At 39.9% G+C, this 20100-nt stretch overlaps 1 protein-coding gene across 1 annotated transcript; it reads left to right on the top strand.

Annotated features, from left to right (window-relative positions):
* The first annotated feature begins 1613 nt into the window (after nt 1-1613).
* On the top strand, nt 1614-20048 carry sema4d (sema domain, immunoglobulin domain (Ig), transmembrane domain (TM) and short cytoplasmic domain, (semaphorin) 4D). Its single transcript, XM_055153180.1, is given in 16 exon segments — nt 1614-1624; nt 5500-5526; nt 14320-14453; nt 15008-15153; nt 15223-15285; nt 15361-15459; nt 15527-15620; nt 15734-15850; nt 15948-16099; nt 16185-16360; nt 16456-16612; nt 16699-16921; nt 16992-17134; nt 17208-17371; nt 17463-17509; nt 17578-20048. Coding segments are annotated over 16 exon segments (2742 nt in total). The 3' UTR covers nt 18567-20048.
* Nucleotides 20049-20100: the final 52 nt, after the last annotated feature.

Genomic DNA, 20100 nt, shown 5'->3' with positions numbered 1-20100 from the left:
TCAGGGTCCCATTGAGGAGTAGTCCTCATGAATCTTTTTGATAAGTTGATAATGATAATATGTTGTGTTGTCTCCAATTTGCACTTTGTTCAGTCCAGGTCTTTGTTGTAATTTTATTGATATTGTCTACTATGTGGTTGTGTGTGCATTGGCAGCATCCCCCTTATGTGGCATTTTGGACTGTCCATATGTTTATTGTTGGGGCACTTGGCTAGATCAAAGCTAGGCTAGCTAGGCTTCAGTGCAAGGCAAGACAAGTTTATTTGTGATGGCATTTAGCTTTAAAAAGCATATTTCAAGCAGTGACCAAATCCCCTGCATCGGCAACAGACATTTAAGAATTTGAAAATGTAAAAAAAAATACTGTACTTAATAGAACTTAAATTAATAGCTTCTAAACAGAATAATAAGATCCTAATTTTCCCTCATTTTAAGGTTATATAAAATGTGATATGATAAAAAAAAATGTGTCTAAAAACCCTGCACTAAAGCATCCAAAACTTGGCATGACCAGCATATTTAACATCTTGAAATCTTTATTACAACTTACACACATTATTATATGTGATACATGCACAAGGTAATTCAGGTGTATTGGAAGATTTATGTGTAGAATTTAGAAGTTTGTCCTGTCTAGTTGAGAGAGAGTCGTCTGTATAAAATGGTCAACACAGATTAGATTAGGGTCTAATGTTTATTCTCATGCATGCTGCCTGGTTACCACATGCGATAGCCACTCACAACACATCTTTTGTATTTGGAGTATTGGAACATGCTAGTTCATCATATTTGGATGGTCAGTTGCAGTTGAGGTTGAAGAAAGCTGTACAGGGGGATTTTACTTTCTAAATTGTGCTGTGTATCTGTGATCTGTTGTCAGTGATGATGTTATCCAAGTGCCATTCTTTTGCTCCACTCAACAATGCATTCCTCATTCCTCTTGTGTGACTGCTCTTGCGCTGTCTCCTTCTTGCCCAAAAGATTTCTTCTCTTTATGCAGACTAGCTGAAGGGTTGCCTGCTTTGGTAACCATGGTTACTCGCTATAATATGAGTTATTTTAGAAAGCAGATTGATGAAAGATGCGTATTGACTTTGATGGTGCAGGAACTTACAAAGTTTTTAATTGTCATTATAAACTTAGGTTCTTTTTTTTTTTTTTTTTTTTTTAAGGCAACACAGTAGGCGATGTATTTACCTTGCTGACATGTTTTTCCTGCTAGCTGCAAGCCATATTCAGAACTGTCACTGAAGATGTATAAGCTGTTATGATTTTGTTGATTATTTAGTCCATTACAATATGCCCCTATTTTCTTCTTTTATAAAGAATAAATATGATAATCTTAGTACTTATTCATGAAACTGTCAGCTTTTTATTTATTTTTTTATTTCATTAATAAATTATAAAGACTTTAACAGTGTCCTAACATTAAACATACAAGAAATGAATGAAAAGGATCAGAAAGAAGAAGAAGAATCTTATGTTATCTCTCTCTATGTTTCTTTCAGGTTGCCGTTGTGACATTCTTCTGTGGCCAGACCTTTGAGATTTTTCAGCTGTGCGAAGAAAAGTGAAAAGAAGTTTTAATGAATCAGTATTCGCTAGCCGAAGCCATGTCGGACAAGTAAGTGATGGCACAACTTTAACTTTAACACTGTATTTACCTGGTTCAGTCAGACCTAGGGTCTGCTTGTGTCTGTTTACCCAACTCCTCTGTGTCTTAGATTGTGTAAGTGCTGAGCTGTAAACAAGCGAAAAAGAAGCTGTGGTTTTGATGTACAGTGTTGCAGCATGTTGTGGTCATGGGGGCGGCATAAAGACGCTCTGTTTTCCCCGTGCAGACTAGTGACATTTGCATCACTCAGTTTGCATTTCATTCACTGTGCTGGTATGTCACTGGCTGTTGCTAGTTACAAAAAACACACTTGAAGGAGCTGACACTATAGTCCCTCCTGGTGCACTTTTCATCCTGGTCCCTTCCCCCTTTTTAACTGGCTCTACCTCTTTTGTCTCCTTTGTCAACTTTGGGTTTTGTCTTCTTCTAACCATGTTTTTCAGAAAAGGAGACTGGAGAATATTGGTGCAGTAAGCAAAATAATCTGCTGTCCATGCTCATATTAAGCGGAATAAGTGGTTGCCGGGTGGTCAGGTGAAAGGGATATGAATAAACACAGCAAAGACCAAGTAAGCTCCAGCCATTGTGTTAAGAAAATTAAAGGGGCTGGTCAAAAAGACTGTGGCCAAGTATTTTAATTTATGTAAAGCGAGCTAAAAATGGTTTTGGTCTTGTATATAGTTTAAGCTTAATACTTATACACCTGCACAAAGTGAAAAAACCTACTACCTATTATAATACAATTAAAGGCAAAAAGAGATTCACATGTAAATTTAGTTAGATTTTTTTATGCCTAGTCGACCAAAATATCAAACCAGGAAAAAGTTAATTTCTTGTCTTGATTAAAGCAGTCAAGTTCAAGTAAATGCCACAAGTCTCCAAGCATGTGATGTCAAACAGTTCTGTGTGTGAAGGGTATCTCAGCAACAAGGGAAGCTGAAAGGCAGAGGGCGGTCATGTATTGTGTGCTCGATGCTAGTTCATGTAGAGGAATGATTGTCTGTCGAGGAAGAATGATAAATGTTATGCCCGAAGGAAATGAGGGGAAAAGTTGAGGACTTGCCCCCGACAGTGGAAGCAAACAAAGCCCCCCCCCCCACACGAGACTACTTAAGATTCATACAAAGAGAAAAGAACGCCACTGCCTAGTTTTTTCTCACAAACACCCCTTATATTCATGAACAAACATTGTAGACATTCCATTAATGTCAGCATTCCAGTTACTTTTCCCAGATGAAGGCACAGGAGTGCACATTTTAGTACAACAAGAGTATTATCATAATTTGATTTTTGTCATGAATGAATGCTAGTTCCATTGTACCAGGATGATATGGAGTGGGAAAGTCTCTTAAGCCAGATTTGCTGCAGAGTACTTGTAGACAGGGATTTTTTCTGTGCAAATTCAAGCTTGCATAATCCTCTTCAGTGCAGCGCTTTTGTCAGTGCATATGAAATAGTACAGAGTCCATGCCCCCCTCTTTTGAATGGATTTGGGTAACTCAAATTTCACCCAGTTTTTGTCCTGGATATTTTGGACAGTGTTGCATCATTCCTACAAATAGGTCAAGTTCTATGTACAGTTGCTGAAATTGTAGACCCATTTTAATGTAAATGAGATGCTGTTGAAAAAACAATTAAATTTCCTTTGTTTTTAGACTGCATTTAATTTAGACATTTAACCCATTAATTGGTTTATAGACAAGAAAAACTTCACTGTTCTTAATTATGTGATAGCTCAACACTGCATGCATGCTTGTCATGCACAGCACATGGGCCTGATGCATGCACAAACATAACCTGAAAATTTACATAATCTTTTAAAAGAAGGACACTTCCTCTTGATCATTTTACACTTTGTAGGAATTAATCAAACACTTCCTTTTTCTTAGACATGAGTTTTGAAAAAAAAAAATAGTCAGAGAAACAACATCACAAAAGATGCCATGATAATTACTTATAGTTCAATATACAGTATGGAAGCTGGAACAATATATTTTTGGACTCTGTTTATTGTGTGTACAATTTCTTTGCAACAACTGGGAGATATTTTGCTATTTTTATGTAATAAAATAAGATTTGAGCTGTAAAGAGTAGAATAAATGACTACTATGGGTAATTATTACTTCATTCTGCTATGTATTTTTTGCAGCCCATGCCTTAATAAATGATACAGTGGATTTAAAATTTAGTTTACTGGGATTATCCTTCTTCGTGTCAATGACGTACAGTAGTTTCAATATTACTGTTTATCACAATATTTTTCTGTAGCAGTATATTGTGCTATACATGTGCTATCGTGTAAGGCCCAGATGTGATTGAAAATAGGATATGGAGGTGAACTTAATAGTGAATCACCTGTTAAGACATATCTACACTTAAAGATATTTGAAAACATTGTCTTTGGTCAGTTCTCATTCAAATCCAGTCATCAGTTACAACACTGGGACTCCATGACATCTGCACTTCCTCTTCCTCCCTTCTCAAGACCACTATGTCTCAAAGTGGGGCTTTAGTGTGACCCACCCAACCACTTGGGACATGCAAAATTAAGACTTGTAAAAGTCTGCTGTCATTGGGGCCTGTGAGCGTTATACACACCCTGCATCAGCTGTCAATGAGTTTTGTGGGGACAGAGGGACCCAAGGTCAGAACACTTCCTAAAGATGTCGAGGGTGATCTAACCTTTGGCCTTCAACACATCTGTCTTCCGGAACTGTCATCTTCTACCAACATCACATTGATGCTGTCAGTTGAGACAACAAAGGGGACTTGCTGTTGTGCAACCATTAACTGCAGAAGTGGTGCTCTTACAACTTGCATTTCCTCTTGTGTGCCACACGCAAGGGCATATGATAATGCCACACAACGTTTATGATAGACAATTATAAACTGTGGTTCACAAAAAGCTGAACAAACCTTATTTTTCAGTGACATGACTGCTAGATGGTATGCTCATGACACACCATTTATTTCAGAATAGGCATTTAATACTATAGCTAATGGCTATAACTAATAGAAGGTCAAAATAGATTGTTGTGGATACAGGTTGTTGTTGTTGCACAAAGTGAATGTATGTTAAAGGGGTTTGTTCAGGAAACGGTCTAAAAGATCAGGCTCTATGGGGTGACCATCTGTCACAATTTTACTCTGCTTGATATTTAGACCACCTGTTCTGTGTTGGTATCTTATGTTGCATAGTTAGGACTAGTAGCCAAATTATCAAATATATTGACCACATGTTTATATATCAACCACATTTTCTTCCTGGTTTGAAAAGTTTAACTTACAGAATGAGCACAGTATACTTTGTAGCCCACGGCCTCACACCATATGGCAGCTAGCAACATTATTGTCGATAACAGCTTCATTGCATTTTAATGCAATGTATTTAAAGCCAACACATGGTTAACTCCATATTTATTTACATTTAACATTGCCTATAGCCTAGTTTAGTTTAGGAGATCAAGAGCTAATACAATTCTTAAAACACACATCGCATTGGCAAATATAAATAATTATAAACTTTGGTACATGTTACATTTGCAACATGTACCAAAGGAAATTATGGTACATATTCACACAGTCGTATAGAGAGTGTGTGGTGCTTTCACTGGTGACTTTCTCAGACTGTGAAAAGCAAATGCAGAAATCGAAAACCCACAACCAAGATGTACTGCTGACACTATTTGGGCCCTTTAAACATGCAATATTTTCAGTTTCACAATGATACTGTTTTGTACTGTGTTTGATTCTGGTCTTTATTTTGGTATAAGAGATGGGTTTTTTTTGTATCCACCCTTTAATGTCTTGCTTAATATAACGTGTGATCTTTGTTTTTTCCACTCCCCATAGCTTGAGGATTTTATAATTGTCATCTGAGGAAGAGCATCGCATCTTGTACTAAGCTACAGGTCAGAAACTTTCTTGCTCCACCTCCCACCTCCTCTCCCTCTCACCAGTGCTGTTCGCTGGCCTGCTACAACACGAATGCTGCATGCTTCCCTTACCCCTTTGTTATTGCCTTGGGGCCTTTGCTCTTATTTTATTCCTCAACCTTGCATGAACACACCAACTGTTCTAAATTTTTGTATGTGCTTGGTGTTGTTGCTTAGCGTAACCCCTCCAGTTTAATTCATTTCTGCAATAATTTGATTTTACCACTTTCTTTGTTCCTCAGGTATAATTTTTTAAATTTTATTTCTTGCTTTTTTGTGTTTCATTTCAAACAAAAAAGTTGCACATGGTCATTGTTGTCTGTGCTTTATCCAACATTGTTTTGATGACGGACAGTGCTTGTATTGAGCACAGCTGGCTTTCTTCAGACACCTTTTAAGTTGTACAGCCCCACCTGTTACAAAGTGAGGACAATTATTTAGGCAAGCAACAAAATATCCTGTCTTTTTACTGAAAAAAAATGTAACCCTGAAGTCTCAAGACTACAAACGTGTTCTGGAATTCATGGGATTCCTCTATTGCTGTCAAAGGCCTTATTTGCTCTTTATCTTACTTTGAAAACATCTAATCACACAATACTGGCCAGATATATTCTGTGATGGCTGTTTTCCTTTGCACAAAAACATAAATATGTATTTAAAATTGTATGTGCTTAATTTTTGTGAAAAATCTCATTGTCCCTTCCCTCTAAAGAACAGACAGGGCTTTAAACTTGGCCCGGCCTTCTTGCCCTGTTCTGGAGAACTGTGAAATTAGGTTTTCTCTTGCATAGTCGTAAATTCATGAAGAGACACTGTTCACATTCAGACAACCCTTGGATTATGGGTTGTGCTTTTGCCCACTACCCCAAAAGAAGGTTTTGTCTGTGCATTGGAAATTACCACCATGAAATCATGGGCCTGCAAGAGGCTGCGAAAGTATAGAACTCCTGACTGAAGTAGGCAGTGTGAAGCCTATAGGCCTTAAATGCACAACACTTAACTGTTTTATTGGGATCTGTTGTAAACATTGATAAATGATTTTGTTTTTGTTGTTTCACCCATCCACAGTAAGTCACAAGCCCTCCCTGTGTTGTAAAGTGTTGGAAGGGCATCTGATATGAAATCATGCAAATCCCGGCACCCTTTAAGATTGATGATTTGCAGTCGTGATCCAAGAAGAAAAGGGAAAATTAATGACTCCAACTTTTTTTTTATACTTCAGAATAGGCTATTTGTCTTACAGTGGACACCTGCCCTCAGTAATTGCTGTTTTAAAAAACCCACCAATGTAACTTCCACACCAACTTGAAACCACAAGGCCTTCTGAGCTGGACCTCAACTGGAGCTCCTGCGGCTTCCGAAAATAGTTCAAGATTATACGCCCCAGGGTCTGTTTGCTATCATTATAGTCCCAAGGAAACGGTACCAAGTGAAAGGTCTATGACTTAACCAGACCATACATCCCACATAAAAATTTTGCTGTAACTGGAGATCGAATCAAACTGCATACTGTAAAGAAATGAAATTGTACAGACCTAGGCTATTTTTGAGAATTTTACTTCTTATGATCACAGTCAAATTCAACTTCTTCTTTCCCTTTTTCTTCTGAAGATGTCAACTGCTTTTTTTTTTTTTTTCCATCTTTGGTTGGGTAAGCAAACGCCTGTTGGACTGCTTGTGAAGGGAACACCACACAGTAGCCCTTGTGCTTCCAGAGTACATCAGTGGCGTGTGTATGTTTGTTTATAGGGCCGCATTTCAGATGGATCCAGTGCCACGTGACACAAGGAAAGGGCGTGTTGTTTTTAAAGAGCTCACCAGAGGCAGGCTAAATATACCCTTTACTGGACCTGACCCCTCATTTGCCTTTTGCTGTGGCCACTTAAGGCTGACATGCTAGCTCAGCGGGGACTCAACAACTAGTAATTATATAGGAGTGTTTCAATTTTACTTCCCCTGTAGTGTTGCATTTTCCCCTTAGTTTCAGTGTTTTGGTTGTTATTGATGGTCTGGCTATATCCAATACTAAAAGTGGCTATACTGTGCTCCTGACTCTATCGTAAGAAGCAGTGAGGTAATTTTCCTTATATAGGCCATGGAAGTGTTCCCTGATAGTGCATTTTTAGTTGAATACTTGCTTCCATCCATGAGACTTGAAGTGCTGCGTGAATATTGCATAAACTGCTGCATCATCACTAAGCGGCAGCACAGCTGTGCCCTGCCTTTAGATGCCTTAGTGTCAGTACGATGCTGTAGTGAATGACATGTGGCTTTGCAGTTGCCAGATAATGTCTTAAGATTGTTTTTGAGCATTTCTGCAGCAATGCAAATTAGCCAGTGTTAGAATAAGACTTCCTTGCTAATTAGTACTAATTAGTACTAAATGACTGTTGATTAAAATCCAATTCCCTGTCATTTTACAGTTTTTCAAACAAACCTAACAAATGTAAAACAAAGGATTAAACTCAACATTCCAAGGCACTTGGATCAATAATAAAGATGCCATCCTCTAAGATCCTCTAAGGGTGTAAATCGATTTTAGAGATTTACAAGGGTGTATTTGCATTTTGCATATAAAAGAACATTGGATTGTCATTATTGGGAAACAAAAAAGTCAACATTGTTTTTTTGTTAATATTGCCTACCCTCACCAAGGGGAGAAGTGTTACAGAATGAAGATTGGATGTCTACTGCTGACCTTTTGGAGTGAATCTTATGAGCATTCTGCAGTGAGTGCCACTTCCTGAGTTTGAGTGCTTTCATCTGCTCTTGACACTGGTGGAGACATCTGTCCTCATGAGTGTGCCATCCTTGTTGCTTTTTAGCCTCAAATGAAATAACTCCAAACATATACTTCCACTCAATGCAGCTGCCTTTGCTTTCTTCACTCAGACGTTTTTATAATTTCTTGTTAAATTGCTCCAAAGTCAGTCAAACTGTTATGTATGTATGTGATAATGGTAGCAGTGCATTATCAAAACCTACTGGTTTCTATGATCATTCCACTGCAGGATATGCAGTTTACAGATGGGCTGCCTGATATTAAAATGCATAACAGAAATTTACATCAGAAAATGACACTATTGGAGTTTGGCATATTCCGTGATTTGCCACAAGATTGAAAAAAAAAATCATAAAAACATTTTTTGAAGATTGGAAATATTGCCTAAAGTGTACTAACCTCTTGGCATGGTGCAGTGGAAGAGTTCTCAGTTGATTGATGTCAGTGATTACAAAGGACATGGAAAGAGAGCTAGTGCTAGTGGGAAACGGGCTGGGGCTTTGGAGTTGTTGGCAGGAGCTGAATGTCTAAACCTCACATTACCCCACTCGACTCACCAAGACCAAGAGCATCCTCCGTTCCTCTCTCTCTCTCTCAATGACCACTGGAGGGAGTAACAAGTGTTGTATCTGTCCAAAATCTTAGGATTGACCTCACTTGAGTTTGAGAAAACAAGTTCAACCAACCTGTACCATCTTAAAACAGGAAATCTTCAGAGATGAGCCTAATAGTTTCAGTTCAGAGAAAATCCAGTTGTGGTAGTTCAGGTAGGTCCAGTATTAGTGGCTAGTTGCTAGTATACCATTGCCTTGAAAAGAGATGAGCTCAGTTACTCTTCCCCTGTGTCCTGTCGTCTATGGGCACCCAGCCAGTTTCTCTGCTCATTTCCCAGTGCAGTGGGAACCCCAAGGCCCCGAGCAGGTGTCACCATAACTGCCCAACCAAAGGAGCTTGTAAGAGCACACAATGGGCTCAAAGAATCCTGCCAGCATGGGGACCGTCTTAAATATCTGTGAACAGTATGACCACTCCTCTAAATCTCTCCACAACATAGGGGAGCTGCCAGTTCACTCTTTCTGGGACTCTAACTCTCTGTCTCTAAAGGAGATGGAAGATCCTTTAAACTCTCTCTAAGATGGGTCTTGTTGTGTTAGGATTTATATTAGGCATACGTTGAGAAGATTGAACTTGGTTTGATTGCGTCTCCTTCCTTTTTCATTATTTCTTATTAAATATACTTACTTCAGCACCAACCCAAAAAAGTTTTTTTTTCAGTGGTAGCTAAGAGCTGATGCCTGTCTCTTGTTTCGTTCTCCTCTGTTCATTGTTTGGTACTCAATGTGATGATGTGGCCTGGATGAGGGGTATAGGCAGGGGGTGGGTGCACTGGGGGCACCCCTCATCGGCCATAAACAAAGGGCCCTTGTTTATTTGACCCTCTCTTTAGAAAATTAGAGTCCACAGCCAGGGCTAAAGCTAGGCTTGAATTCCACCCTTACCAGATTTAGAAAGTTGAAGCCCTTGTGAAGGAAAAAAAAAAAAAAATCTCATGTAAAAAGGGGTCAGAGCTCTGGGGCAATTTGTTGTCCTTTTATAAACAAATCAATATCCAATCACAGCTTCTGTATTTGACACAAGCTGTGCTGAGCATCATTGATTGTCCATTGGTGAAGTGCAATATGATCAACCCATTGTTTAGACATTGGTAACACAGCAAATGAGAACTGTGTTTGTTTGTCGTTACTAAAATTAAAATATATTTAAAATTAGCTGGTATGACTGTTGTAAATCCATCCATCCATTTTCTTCTGCTTATCCGGGGCCGGGTCGCGGGGGCAACAGTCTAAGCAGGGACTCCCAGACTTCCTTCACCCCAGACTCGTCCTCCAGCTCCTCTGGGGGAACCCCGAGGCGTTCCCAGGCCAACCGAGAGACCAGCGTGTCCTGGGTCTTCCCTGGGGCCTCCGCCCGGTGGGACATGCCTGGAACACCTCCCGAGGGAGGCGCCCAGGAGGCATCCAGAACAGATGCCCGAGCCACCTCAACTGGCTCTTCTCGACTTGGAGGAGCAGCGGCTCTACTCCGAGCTCCTCCCGTGTGACTGAGCTCCTCACCCTATCTCTAAGGGAGCGCACAGCCACCCTGCAGAGGAAACTCATTTCGAGCGCTTGTATCCTCAGTCTCGTCCTTTCGGTCATTACCCAGAGCTCATGACCATAGGTGAGAGTAGGAACGAAGACTGACCGGTAAATCGAGAGCTTCGCCTTTCGACTCAGCTCCCTCTTCACCACAATGGTCCGATACAGCGACCACATTACTGCAGACGCTGCACCGATCCGCCTGTCAATCTCATGTTCCGTCCTCCCCTCACTCACCTGAGATACTTGAACTCCACCCACCTGGAAAGGGCAAGCCACCTTTTTCTGGTCGAGAACTATGGCCTTGGACTTGGAAGAGCTGATCCTCATCCCAGCTGCTTCACACTCGGCTGCAAACCACCCCAGTGCACATTGCAGGTCCTGGTTCGATGGAGCCAACAAGACAACATCATCTGCGAACAGCAGATGAGATCCTGTGGTCCCCAAACCTGACAAAAACCACACTGCTCCTCCTGGATCCAAGGTTTGACTATCTGCCGATTTCTCCTCTCCAGTACCCTGGCTGAGAAGTGTGATTCCCCTATAGTTGGAACACACCCTCCAGTAGCCCTTCTTATACAGAGGGACCACCTCCCTGGTTTGCCAGTCCAGAGGTACTGTCCCTGACCGCCACGCAATGTTGAAGAGGCGTGTCAGCCAAGACGGCACCACAACATCCAGAGACTTAAGGTGCTCAGGACGGATCTCATCCACCCCCGAAGCCTTGCCACCATGGAGCTTGCCAACCATCTCAGTAACTTCAGCCAGGGTGATGGACGAGTCCGCCTCCAAGTCCCCAGCCTCGGCTTCCTCCTCGGAAGACGTGACGGTGGAGGAGATCCTCAAAGTATTCCTTCCACTGCCGGACAACGTCCCCAGTCGAGGTCAACAGCTCTCCCCCCGCACTGTAAACAGTGTTGGTGAAGGACTGCTTCCCCCTCCTGAGGCGCCGGACGGTTTGCCAGAATCTCTTTGAGGCCGTCCGATAGTCCTCCTCCATGACCTCCCCGAACTCCTCCCAGCTCCGAGTTTTTGCCTCTGCAACTGCACGGGCTGCAGCACGCTTGGCCCACGAGCCAACAAGGCCCGATAGGACTCTTTCTTCAGCTTGATGGCATCCCTTACTTCCTCCCCTCTGCTGTGACTATGACATGGTTGGCGTCATCAAGCAAACACTTCAAATTTAAAACTTTGTGTCTCATAACCTTCATATCTAGCACCTCCATACACGTTTTACCATACAGGCCATGCACGGAGAGTCGCGTTAAACCCGGAATTCAAAGGCCTTTTTTTTTTATGGACTGATTCATCATGAAATCAATGAAACTGCATCCTTCAACTCAACTAACTTCATACCCTGATGTTGAGCTAAATCATGGTAGGAAAAGATACATTTTTTCCCCCTGCCCACCGAACCCTGGATTAAATACTTTACCCTAGATTAAATACTTTCAAACTGGATTAAATACATTACCTTGGATTAAACTGACTCTCAGCACTAACTGCATCACCATGGACTATACACAGAAACTGCAACCACTAGACTGGTTTCCGGTGTCTATTCACTCATACCTCAGGCTCCTTAAAGGACAAATCTTCTGATGCTGCTAAACTGTGAAGCCATACTATGCCCTCTAGCCCTAGATTGCGTTACAATCAGTAACTCTGTTTAGTTCAAGCGTTCTTAGGCAGCTCAGGGGTCCTTGGGAGCATAGTGCAGTTACCATGGAAATGACGTTACTTCTAGCCCAACTCCTGTAGCTTCAGTCCATTCCCTTTTAAGTCTGTGTCTATGATAGAGGTGGATTTGTAAATAAGTTTGTTTATTTGTTTCTTTATTTGTGCAAAAACAATTGTGATGTACTAATTAATTGTTGTTATGTTAATTAACTTAACAAATTTACATTGTTGATGTCAATTGTTTCACAGTTATACAGCTGATTATACGTGCCAGCTATTATTACTCTGATACCGTTATTTCAGTTGGTAAAATTATTTAAATGTTCTTATAGATTACCAGACAGAAAACTACAAGAAAGGACATTAAACCTCCATAAATATATTCAAGTGTCCTCCTTCACTCACTGATCGGTAGTGTTGTAGTACTCGAGACCAGTTTTGGTCTTGAGACCGGCCTCAAGACAAATTTTTTTTTAATGGTCTTGGTCTTATCTCAGACTCAATCGCATTTGGACTCGGTCTTGTCTCAGTCTTGAGGGCGCTTGGACTTGATCTTGTCAAAGACTCGGATGTCTAACTCCAGTTAGGAACTTAAAAAAATAGGTTTAAAAATCCTACCCAATTTCTAAACAATTTTCTGTAAAGTGCCAGTGGAAGTTATATTAATTAAAGAAGGTGTTGTCAAATTGTGGGTGAGGATCCAAAAAAGTATTTAAGTGCAGTACAGTTTGCTTGGCTTATTTTAAGCTTAAATGAACATTGATCAGATAAAATGGAGATACATTTATAAAAACACTGATATATATGTTCCAAAATAACAAAAATACAAATAAATGTAGAAAATGACAAAGATGGTCTAGATTCTGTGTCGATGGGCTGTGGTCTTGGTCTTGTCTTGGTCTCGGCCTTGAAAAGTCTTGTCTTGGTCTCGATTAGTGCAGTCTTGACAACAACACTACTGATCGAAATACTGGTTTAGATGAAGTGTCCCATCATACATCGCCTATAGTCCTAGCTATCTCGAATAATCTCAAATATCTCCAATAACTTTTATAACAACAGTATAGTTGTATAATTGTTACAGATCATTATTTTCTTTTGTTTATTTGCAGAATTTGTAGAGCTTTACTCAATACCACACTTAAGTCAAAAGGTTTTGGAAAGTGAAACGTGTGAAACTAGTCTAACCAGCTTGATGCTATATCACTTTACTTAGCATTCACTATCATCCTCCCCACTAGATCAACCTATTGGCTGTGTCAGATAACATATGATCCTTGAAAAACAAACTTGATACAATATGAGCAGTATGTGGTAGTGAACAGCGCTGTGACAAAGATAAATGTAGAGTGTGTGAATGGAATTAGCTCATGCTGATTTAGATAATCTTGGCAATCATTATCAGTGATTTAGAGATGTAGACCTTTGGATTCGATCTATATTTTATGTTACTCTTGGAAATTTCCAAATACTGTATAATATTTTAGTATAAGCCAGTAGAAATGGTAGTAGCAGAAATTATACCAATGCCTTGTGATAAGTGCCAGGAACACTGTTTATGTAAGGATTATAGTAAAAACAATGTGACTATTTCATGAACATTGCTGTGGTATAAACTGTGTTATTTACATGATGTGGCTTTGCAGCAAAACTACTTCACACAGTTCACACTGATCTGCAAATATCAGCTAAATTGGTGCAGAGCTAAACCATCAACTAGGTTTTCATATTACAAATATTCTAATATTGGTCCAGCCGATATTCCAACTGAGCATACAAATTACATAATAAGACGATTTACTGGTCATAATTGGCCCAGAAAGAATAATAATGTTTGAAATGTATTTATACAAAGTTTGCTACGTAGGTACTAGAGAGATTAATAACAGCTACATATTTTATTTTTGTTTTAAGGAAATGCTGTTTCTGCTCTGGTCCTGGTTGATATCAGTATCTGCAGATACTTACAGCTATTACTGAAATCAGAACTGAAAAGGCTAAATTGGTTCTTCACTTCTTTGTATCACTTTCAAATGTTGTGCAAAATGTCCTGATGACCGCCCTCTTGCTTTTTAATACGAGCTTGCTTCATAAGCTTAATTTCTCACTTGTGTTTCCTCGTTTGAGTACTTGTAGGAGGCTTTATCTGTCGCTCTGTTCTTTGTACAGAGGAAACTTCACAGCGCCAAAGCTGTCAGAGTCGAACATGGGCTTTGGTGTGCTGGGAATCTTTCTGGGACTGCTCCTCGAAGTGTCCACCCATGGACCACACACTGTTCCCCGATCGTCCTGGAAGCACCAAGGTAGACTTATTATTATTTTCATATATAATGACATCAACATGAATGAACATGCCATTTTTCATGTTTAGGTAAAAAAATGTTCATTAGTGATGGAAGAAGTACTGTGCTGAATTTTGTTCAGAAATAAACTAATTATTAGTTTTTTCCCTTGCTGTTTTTATTCATATTTTTGTTTGCTCAAGCTATGACCTTGATAAGAAGTAAACCTGGCAGGGTTTCCAGCAGGTCTTACAATAATAAAAATACTTTTACTTTTCAGTCCTGTTCAAAAATGTAGAAAGTTCAGATACCTGGTCTCAAATGTAGTGAAGGAAAAAGCCAAAAGTAAAGGTACAGTTATCTAAAATTGATACTTAAGAATAGTACAGTACAGTACTTACTTCATTACATTCCACCACTAAAAATGGTTGAGGCAAACCTGAAAACAATGGTAATGGTAAAGATAAAACTAAGATGCTCTATAAGTATTTCTGTATGTCTATTATGGGTATCCTACATAGAATGGTCTTGAGATTTGTTTAGCTTTGAATTAACCATACTTGTTTTATTATCAGACATAGATGTTACAGACTTCTCTGAGCCTGGTATCTTCAACTATACCACACTGTTGTTGAGTGAAGACCGAGATGCTCTGTATGTGGGAGCCAGGGAGGCAATCTTTGAACTTAACAAAAACAACATAACCAAAAGACGCAATAAGGTATCGTGTATAGGTGTAGACTTTTTCTTTTCCTATTTTTTTGTTTTAAATATTTCTGACCTCTTTAAGGTTGAGTGGACCGTTGACGAAGAACCTACGGAGAAATGTGTCATGAAAGGAAAATCTAAAAAGGTCATTCTTTGGAAAATACAGTGTTAAAATATGCAGCAGCGGCTTACAAATCACTAAAATGTTTTAATTCTTCAGAGAGACTGTCGAAATTACATACGGGTGCTTCAGGTTGTTGATGAGGATCGGCTTTATGTCTGTGGTACATATGCATTCGCACCCCTGTGTGATTACTTGGTAAGTTAAAATTTTTACCATTTCAATTAAGAAAAAGACTTCATCTGAACTGATGCGCATGTTTCAGAGTTTAGCTGACTTTTCTCTAACCAATCGCCCAGAAGATGGCAGAGGAAAATGCTCTTTTGATCCTTATCAAAGCTTTACCACGGTCATGGTTGGTGAGTAGATGTTAAGTTTTAAATACATTTGAGTTTTCTTTTAAAAATACTGCATTTGTTAATTGTAGTATTATCATTATTATTATTATCATTTTTTTTTAAATAAAATATAGATGGTGACCTTTACACTGGTACAGTTTACAATTTCTTGGGTAGTGAGCCGATCATTTCCAGATACTCCCCTCCCCAGTCTCTCCTGAGGACAGAGTACTCCACATCTTGGCTTAATGGTAAATTGAGTTAAGAAGAACTTAATATATCATGTTGACATTTTGTTCAGTCTCAAGTATATGGAGATGGTTGATGTTGATACTTGCTTTGTTGCAGAGCCTAGTTTTGTGTTTGCTGATGTGATCAGGGAGGGGATAAATAAGGCTGATGGTGAGGATGACAAAATCTACTATTTCTTTACTGAGGTATCAGTGGAGTATGAATTCTTTGGCCAGCTGCTCATCCCTCGAATTGCACGTGTTTGTAAGGTAATTGCACCTATTAATTCTATATTGCCTATTCTTTTTTTATTGTATCATCATGAACTGAAGAAAGGTGTGTCATGAACTCTAGGGTGATTTGGGAGGACAGCGCACTCTCCAGAAAAAGTGGACATCTTTTCTGAAAGCCAAATTGGTGTGCTCCATGCCCGAGCTTAACTTTGTCTTCAATGTGGTTCATGATGTCTTTATTTTGAAGGGGGCAGACTGGAGGGACACAGTCATCTATGGGGTTTTCACCTCACAATGGTTAGACTGAAATCTCCATAACTTCTATTTATCCTTGACCCATGTAAATAATCCATAAATCTGATGTTGTTCTATCTTGTCCCCTCAATGTCTAGGGGCAATGTTGGTTTGTCAGCCGTTTGTGCCTACGCTCTGACTGATGTAGAACATATTTTCTCTGAAGGCAAATACATGCAGAAAGCAACAGTGGAACAATCACACACAAGATGGGTTCGTTACAATGGTGTGCCACCTACGCCTCGGCCTGGTGCAGTAAGTTTATTTTAGATTCATGTAATATTTACTGCCATGATGCTATTGGTAAAACTTATATGAACCTTCCCCCCTTCTTGTTCCAGTGTATTAACAATAAAATGCGTCAAGAACGCATCAGCAGCTCTCTGCATCTGCCTGACAAAACTTTACAGTTTGTGAAAGACCACCCTCTGCTGGAAGACCCTGTTCTGCCAATTGGCAGTGGACCTCGACTCATCACAAAGGATGTGAACTACACTCAAATTGTTGTGGACCGCGTTCTTGCACTTGATGGAAATATTTATGATGTCATCTTTACTGGAACAGGTAACACTGCTCAAGCTTTTTAGTTTTAGGATAAATTGTCTTTACTAACATTATAAGACTTAGATTTTAGATTTTAGATTTATGATTTTGTCTTTTTAGACAAAGGGAATCCTGCACAAGTCTGTTGTGTATGAAGGGAATGTTCATACAATAGAAGAAATCCAGCTACTGAAAAACGCTGAGCCCATTAAAAACCTATTGCTGTCCACAAAGGTCAGAGACATAACACAAGTACTTTTTAAATTTGCATAAACATACCATAAGAACTTTTTATTTTCCTTCGCAGACACAGACTATATATGCAGGCTCAGACTCTAGTGTTGTCCAGTGCCCCACATACTTATGTGGTAAATATTTATCTTGCATTGACTGCATTTTGGCACGAGATCCCTACTGCGCTTGGGATCCACACACAGAAAGGTGCATCAATAGTGTGGGGAATCACAACAGGTAAGTCACAAATTTTTTAGAATTGCAAGCACACGATCATGAAAACTTCATAATTTATCATTATATTTATGTGCCTGTATGTTTTATTTAGTTTGTTAATCCAGAATCTCAATGGTGATGCAGACCAATGCCCTGCAGGTATGTTCAGTCCCAGAAAAATTAAAAGCAGGTCAGATGAAACAATCTTAACCTCTTTTGTTTTGTAGTGGCAAGCCCCTCCCTGAAGACGTACCAGACAGTCAGAGTAAAATTGGGCAGCTCTGCAGAGCTGCCGTGTGAAGGGTCGTCCAGCTTGGCCCATGTTATGTGGAAGGCCAATGGCTCTCAGCTCACAGATGCATCTCGCTTTCACCTGATCGGTGACAGTGGACTTCTTATTTACAGTGTGGCTCCTGAGGACCAGGGCCACTATGAGTGCTGGTCAGTGGAATGGGCTCCTGCTGTAGGGAAGAACTTTAGCCTCCAGCTGGCTGGATACATCCTCACTCTGGACCTCCCTGTAACTGAGCCTCATCAGGCAGGTCACATGACCACTACCCTCAGCAGCAAGGATGCATCTAGTACACAGACTGTGGCAGGTAATAGTAAGACAGAAAGAGTATCACTAACTTCAGCGCTTGTTCCCTCCCGTTTTACAACATTTTTTACATCTTCACCGCAAACTGACTCATCACTAACCTCACCACCCAGCCACAAACTTCAACCCATTCAGCCATTCTCACCTAGTTCTTATCCATCCCGCACTGGGAACCAGGAAACAACAGCAGCATCTTATTTGCCACAAGACAACAGCACGGCCCTGCTTCTTCTTTTCCTTTTGTTTTTCTTTCTCTTTTTGGCAGCAATGGTGTACAACTGTTACATGCAGTACCTTCCTACCCCTTGTTTGCGCTTGCGAACTGCACTTATTGGTAACAACAAAAGCGCTAGTCAGCCTGAATATCGGGCATGTGAGGCAGGGCTAATGGAGATGTCAACAACGGACAAAATTAACTCTGCTGAGCAGCCTAAGCAAAATGGTAGTCAATCCACCGCCAATATGCGGGCACTGCGAGACACAGGATATGAAACTGAACCTGAGTGCGGCAATGGGAAGGTTCACAGTTTTGACGACAGCCCTTCCATGGAGAAGCCCTTTGACATAGATTGTGACTCTCAGCCAATTGAATATGCAGATGCTGATGTGGATCCTTAATCCTAATTATTTTTAAATTGAACAAAAAGACTATTGAGTTCATGCATATGCAGTCTCTCTCTGCTAGTCAAAAAGCCAAAATGAAAGTAAGGTATTGTCTGTAGTTTTTCTAAAATTCTGCAAGTGTAGACTCTGCACATGCTTAGTCCAGCAGGAAAAGCTATTTCATTCCAAATTGGAAACACAATTTACCAAATTGGTAAGTTAGCTAGATGTTTTCCAAATTGGAGTTTGTTACTTTGTACAGCTTTTGTGAACTAATGTCAGTGTTAATGTTTTTTAAAGCAATGTATGTTACCAAACAGTTATTGCTTTGTTGGTTTTTTTTTCTCAGGGAAGATTTTCTCAACAGCGCAATGAAGGGTTTATCGAATAAGCAGAAATATCGACTGTTGCCACCTAAATAGTTGTATCCATTTAATCTATTGTACCGCTGTCATAAGTCTTCTTTTTTTTTTTTTCCTTTTTATCCAGTGAAATCAAAAATAACAAAATGAAACCTTTTTAACCACTGCTGTATCATTTTTGTTGTTGTTTATTAACCATCTGTGCCACTGTATACACACTGTTGTTTTACCTAAAAATGTATAACATGCCCTGGAAACAATCTGAATGCCTTTTGTTTTTACAGTTATTTTAATGAAGACAGACATGGTTATTTAAGATGTGATAATTTAATTTGTAGGCTAGTTGTTTAGATTTTATTTATTTAAGTTGTTCCTATGATGTACAATTCAAAATTTCACATCCCTGAGTCTGCTCATTCATTATGCATGTGCCACTAGATTTCCATTTTCCTCAATCCTGTCTCTCTGTCCATCACTCCTCCTTCACAGCCTCTGCTCCTGTTGACACCTCGTCCACTCTCTCCACCTCTGAGCGGAGCACTCTTTCCTCCCTTCCCTCATCCTTCCCTTTCTCTGCCAAATCCCACACGTTCCAGGCCAAAGAGGCAGAGGTGAGACTGTTACCCCCTCTGCTGAAGGACCAGGCCTGGGGGGTACATGCCCAGGAGGCCTTCATGCTCTTCTGCCTTGCTTTGGGTGAGTGGTGCCTCTGACAGTGACCCCACTTCTCCTCACAATCAGATGCTTGATGTGAAACAGTCATTTCTGCACCATTAGTCACATTTCTCTTTTTTAGTTCTTTGCACTTTGCATGTACCAGCTCAACACTTGAACTAACAACTTGCTTGTTCCCTTTTTTGGTCTTGTCATAGTTGTCAAACATTTGGTTGAAATATGATGTAAACTTCTATTCGAGCACAAATGAGACCCTTCTAGATCTTCATGTTGACTGGACTTCCCCTTCTTGGTTTGTTTATGACGAACAAAATGACTACCCACATTTGATTCTATGTCAAAATGTAAACTTGTGTGTGTATATATAGAAAATACTTTTGAACATGTACAGAGATTTAGGGTTTATATCTGGTGTCTCTTAAATGGGGAGACTGAATAAATTCTGTGAAATGTTTTTAAATTGTGTTTGTTTTCGATTTTGTCTTGTTGCTAATAGCATGTGGTATTAAAAG

Source organism: Boleophthalmus pectinirostris, unplaced genomic scaffold, assembly GCF_026225935.1.
Source record: "Boleophthalmus pectinirostris isolate CB_2022bp ecotype Guang Dong unplaced genomic scaffold, ASM2622593v1 HiC_scaffold_18, whole genome shotgun sequence".
Lineage (NCBI taxonomy): Eukaryota > Metazoa > Chordata > Actinopteri > Gobiiformes > Gobiidae > Boleophthalmus > Boleophthalmus pectinirostris.
Note: the sequence above shows the minus strand (reverse complement) of the source record. Positions and strands in the feature narration are given on the sequence as shown.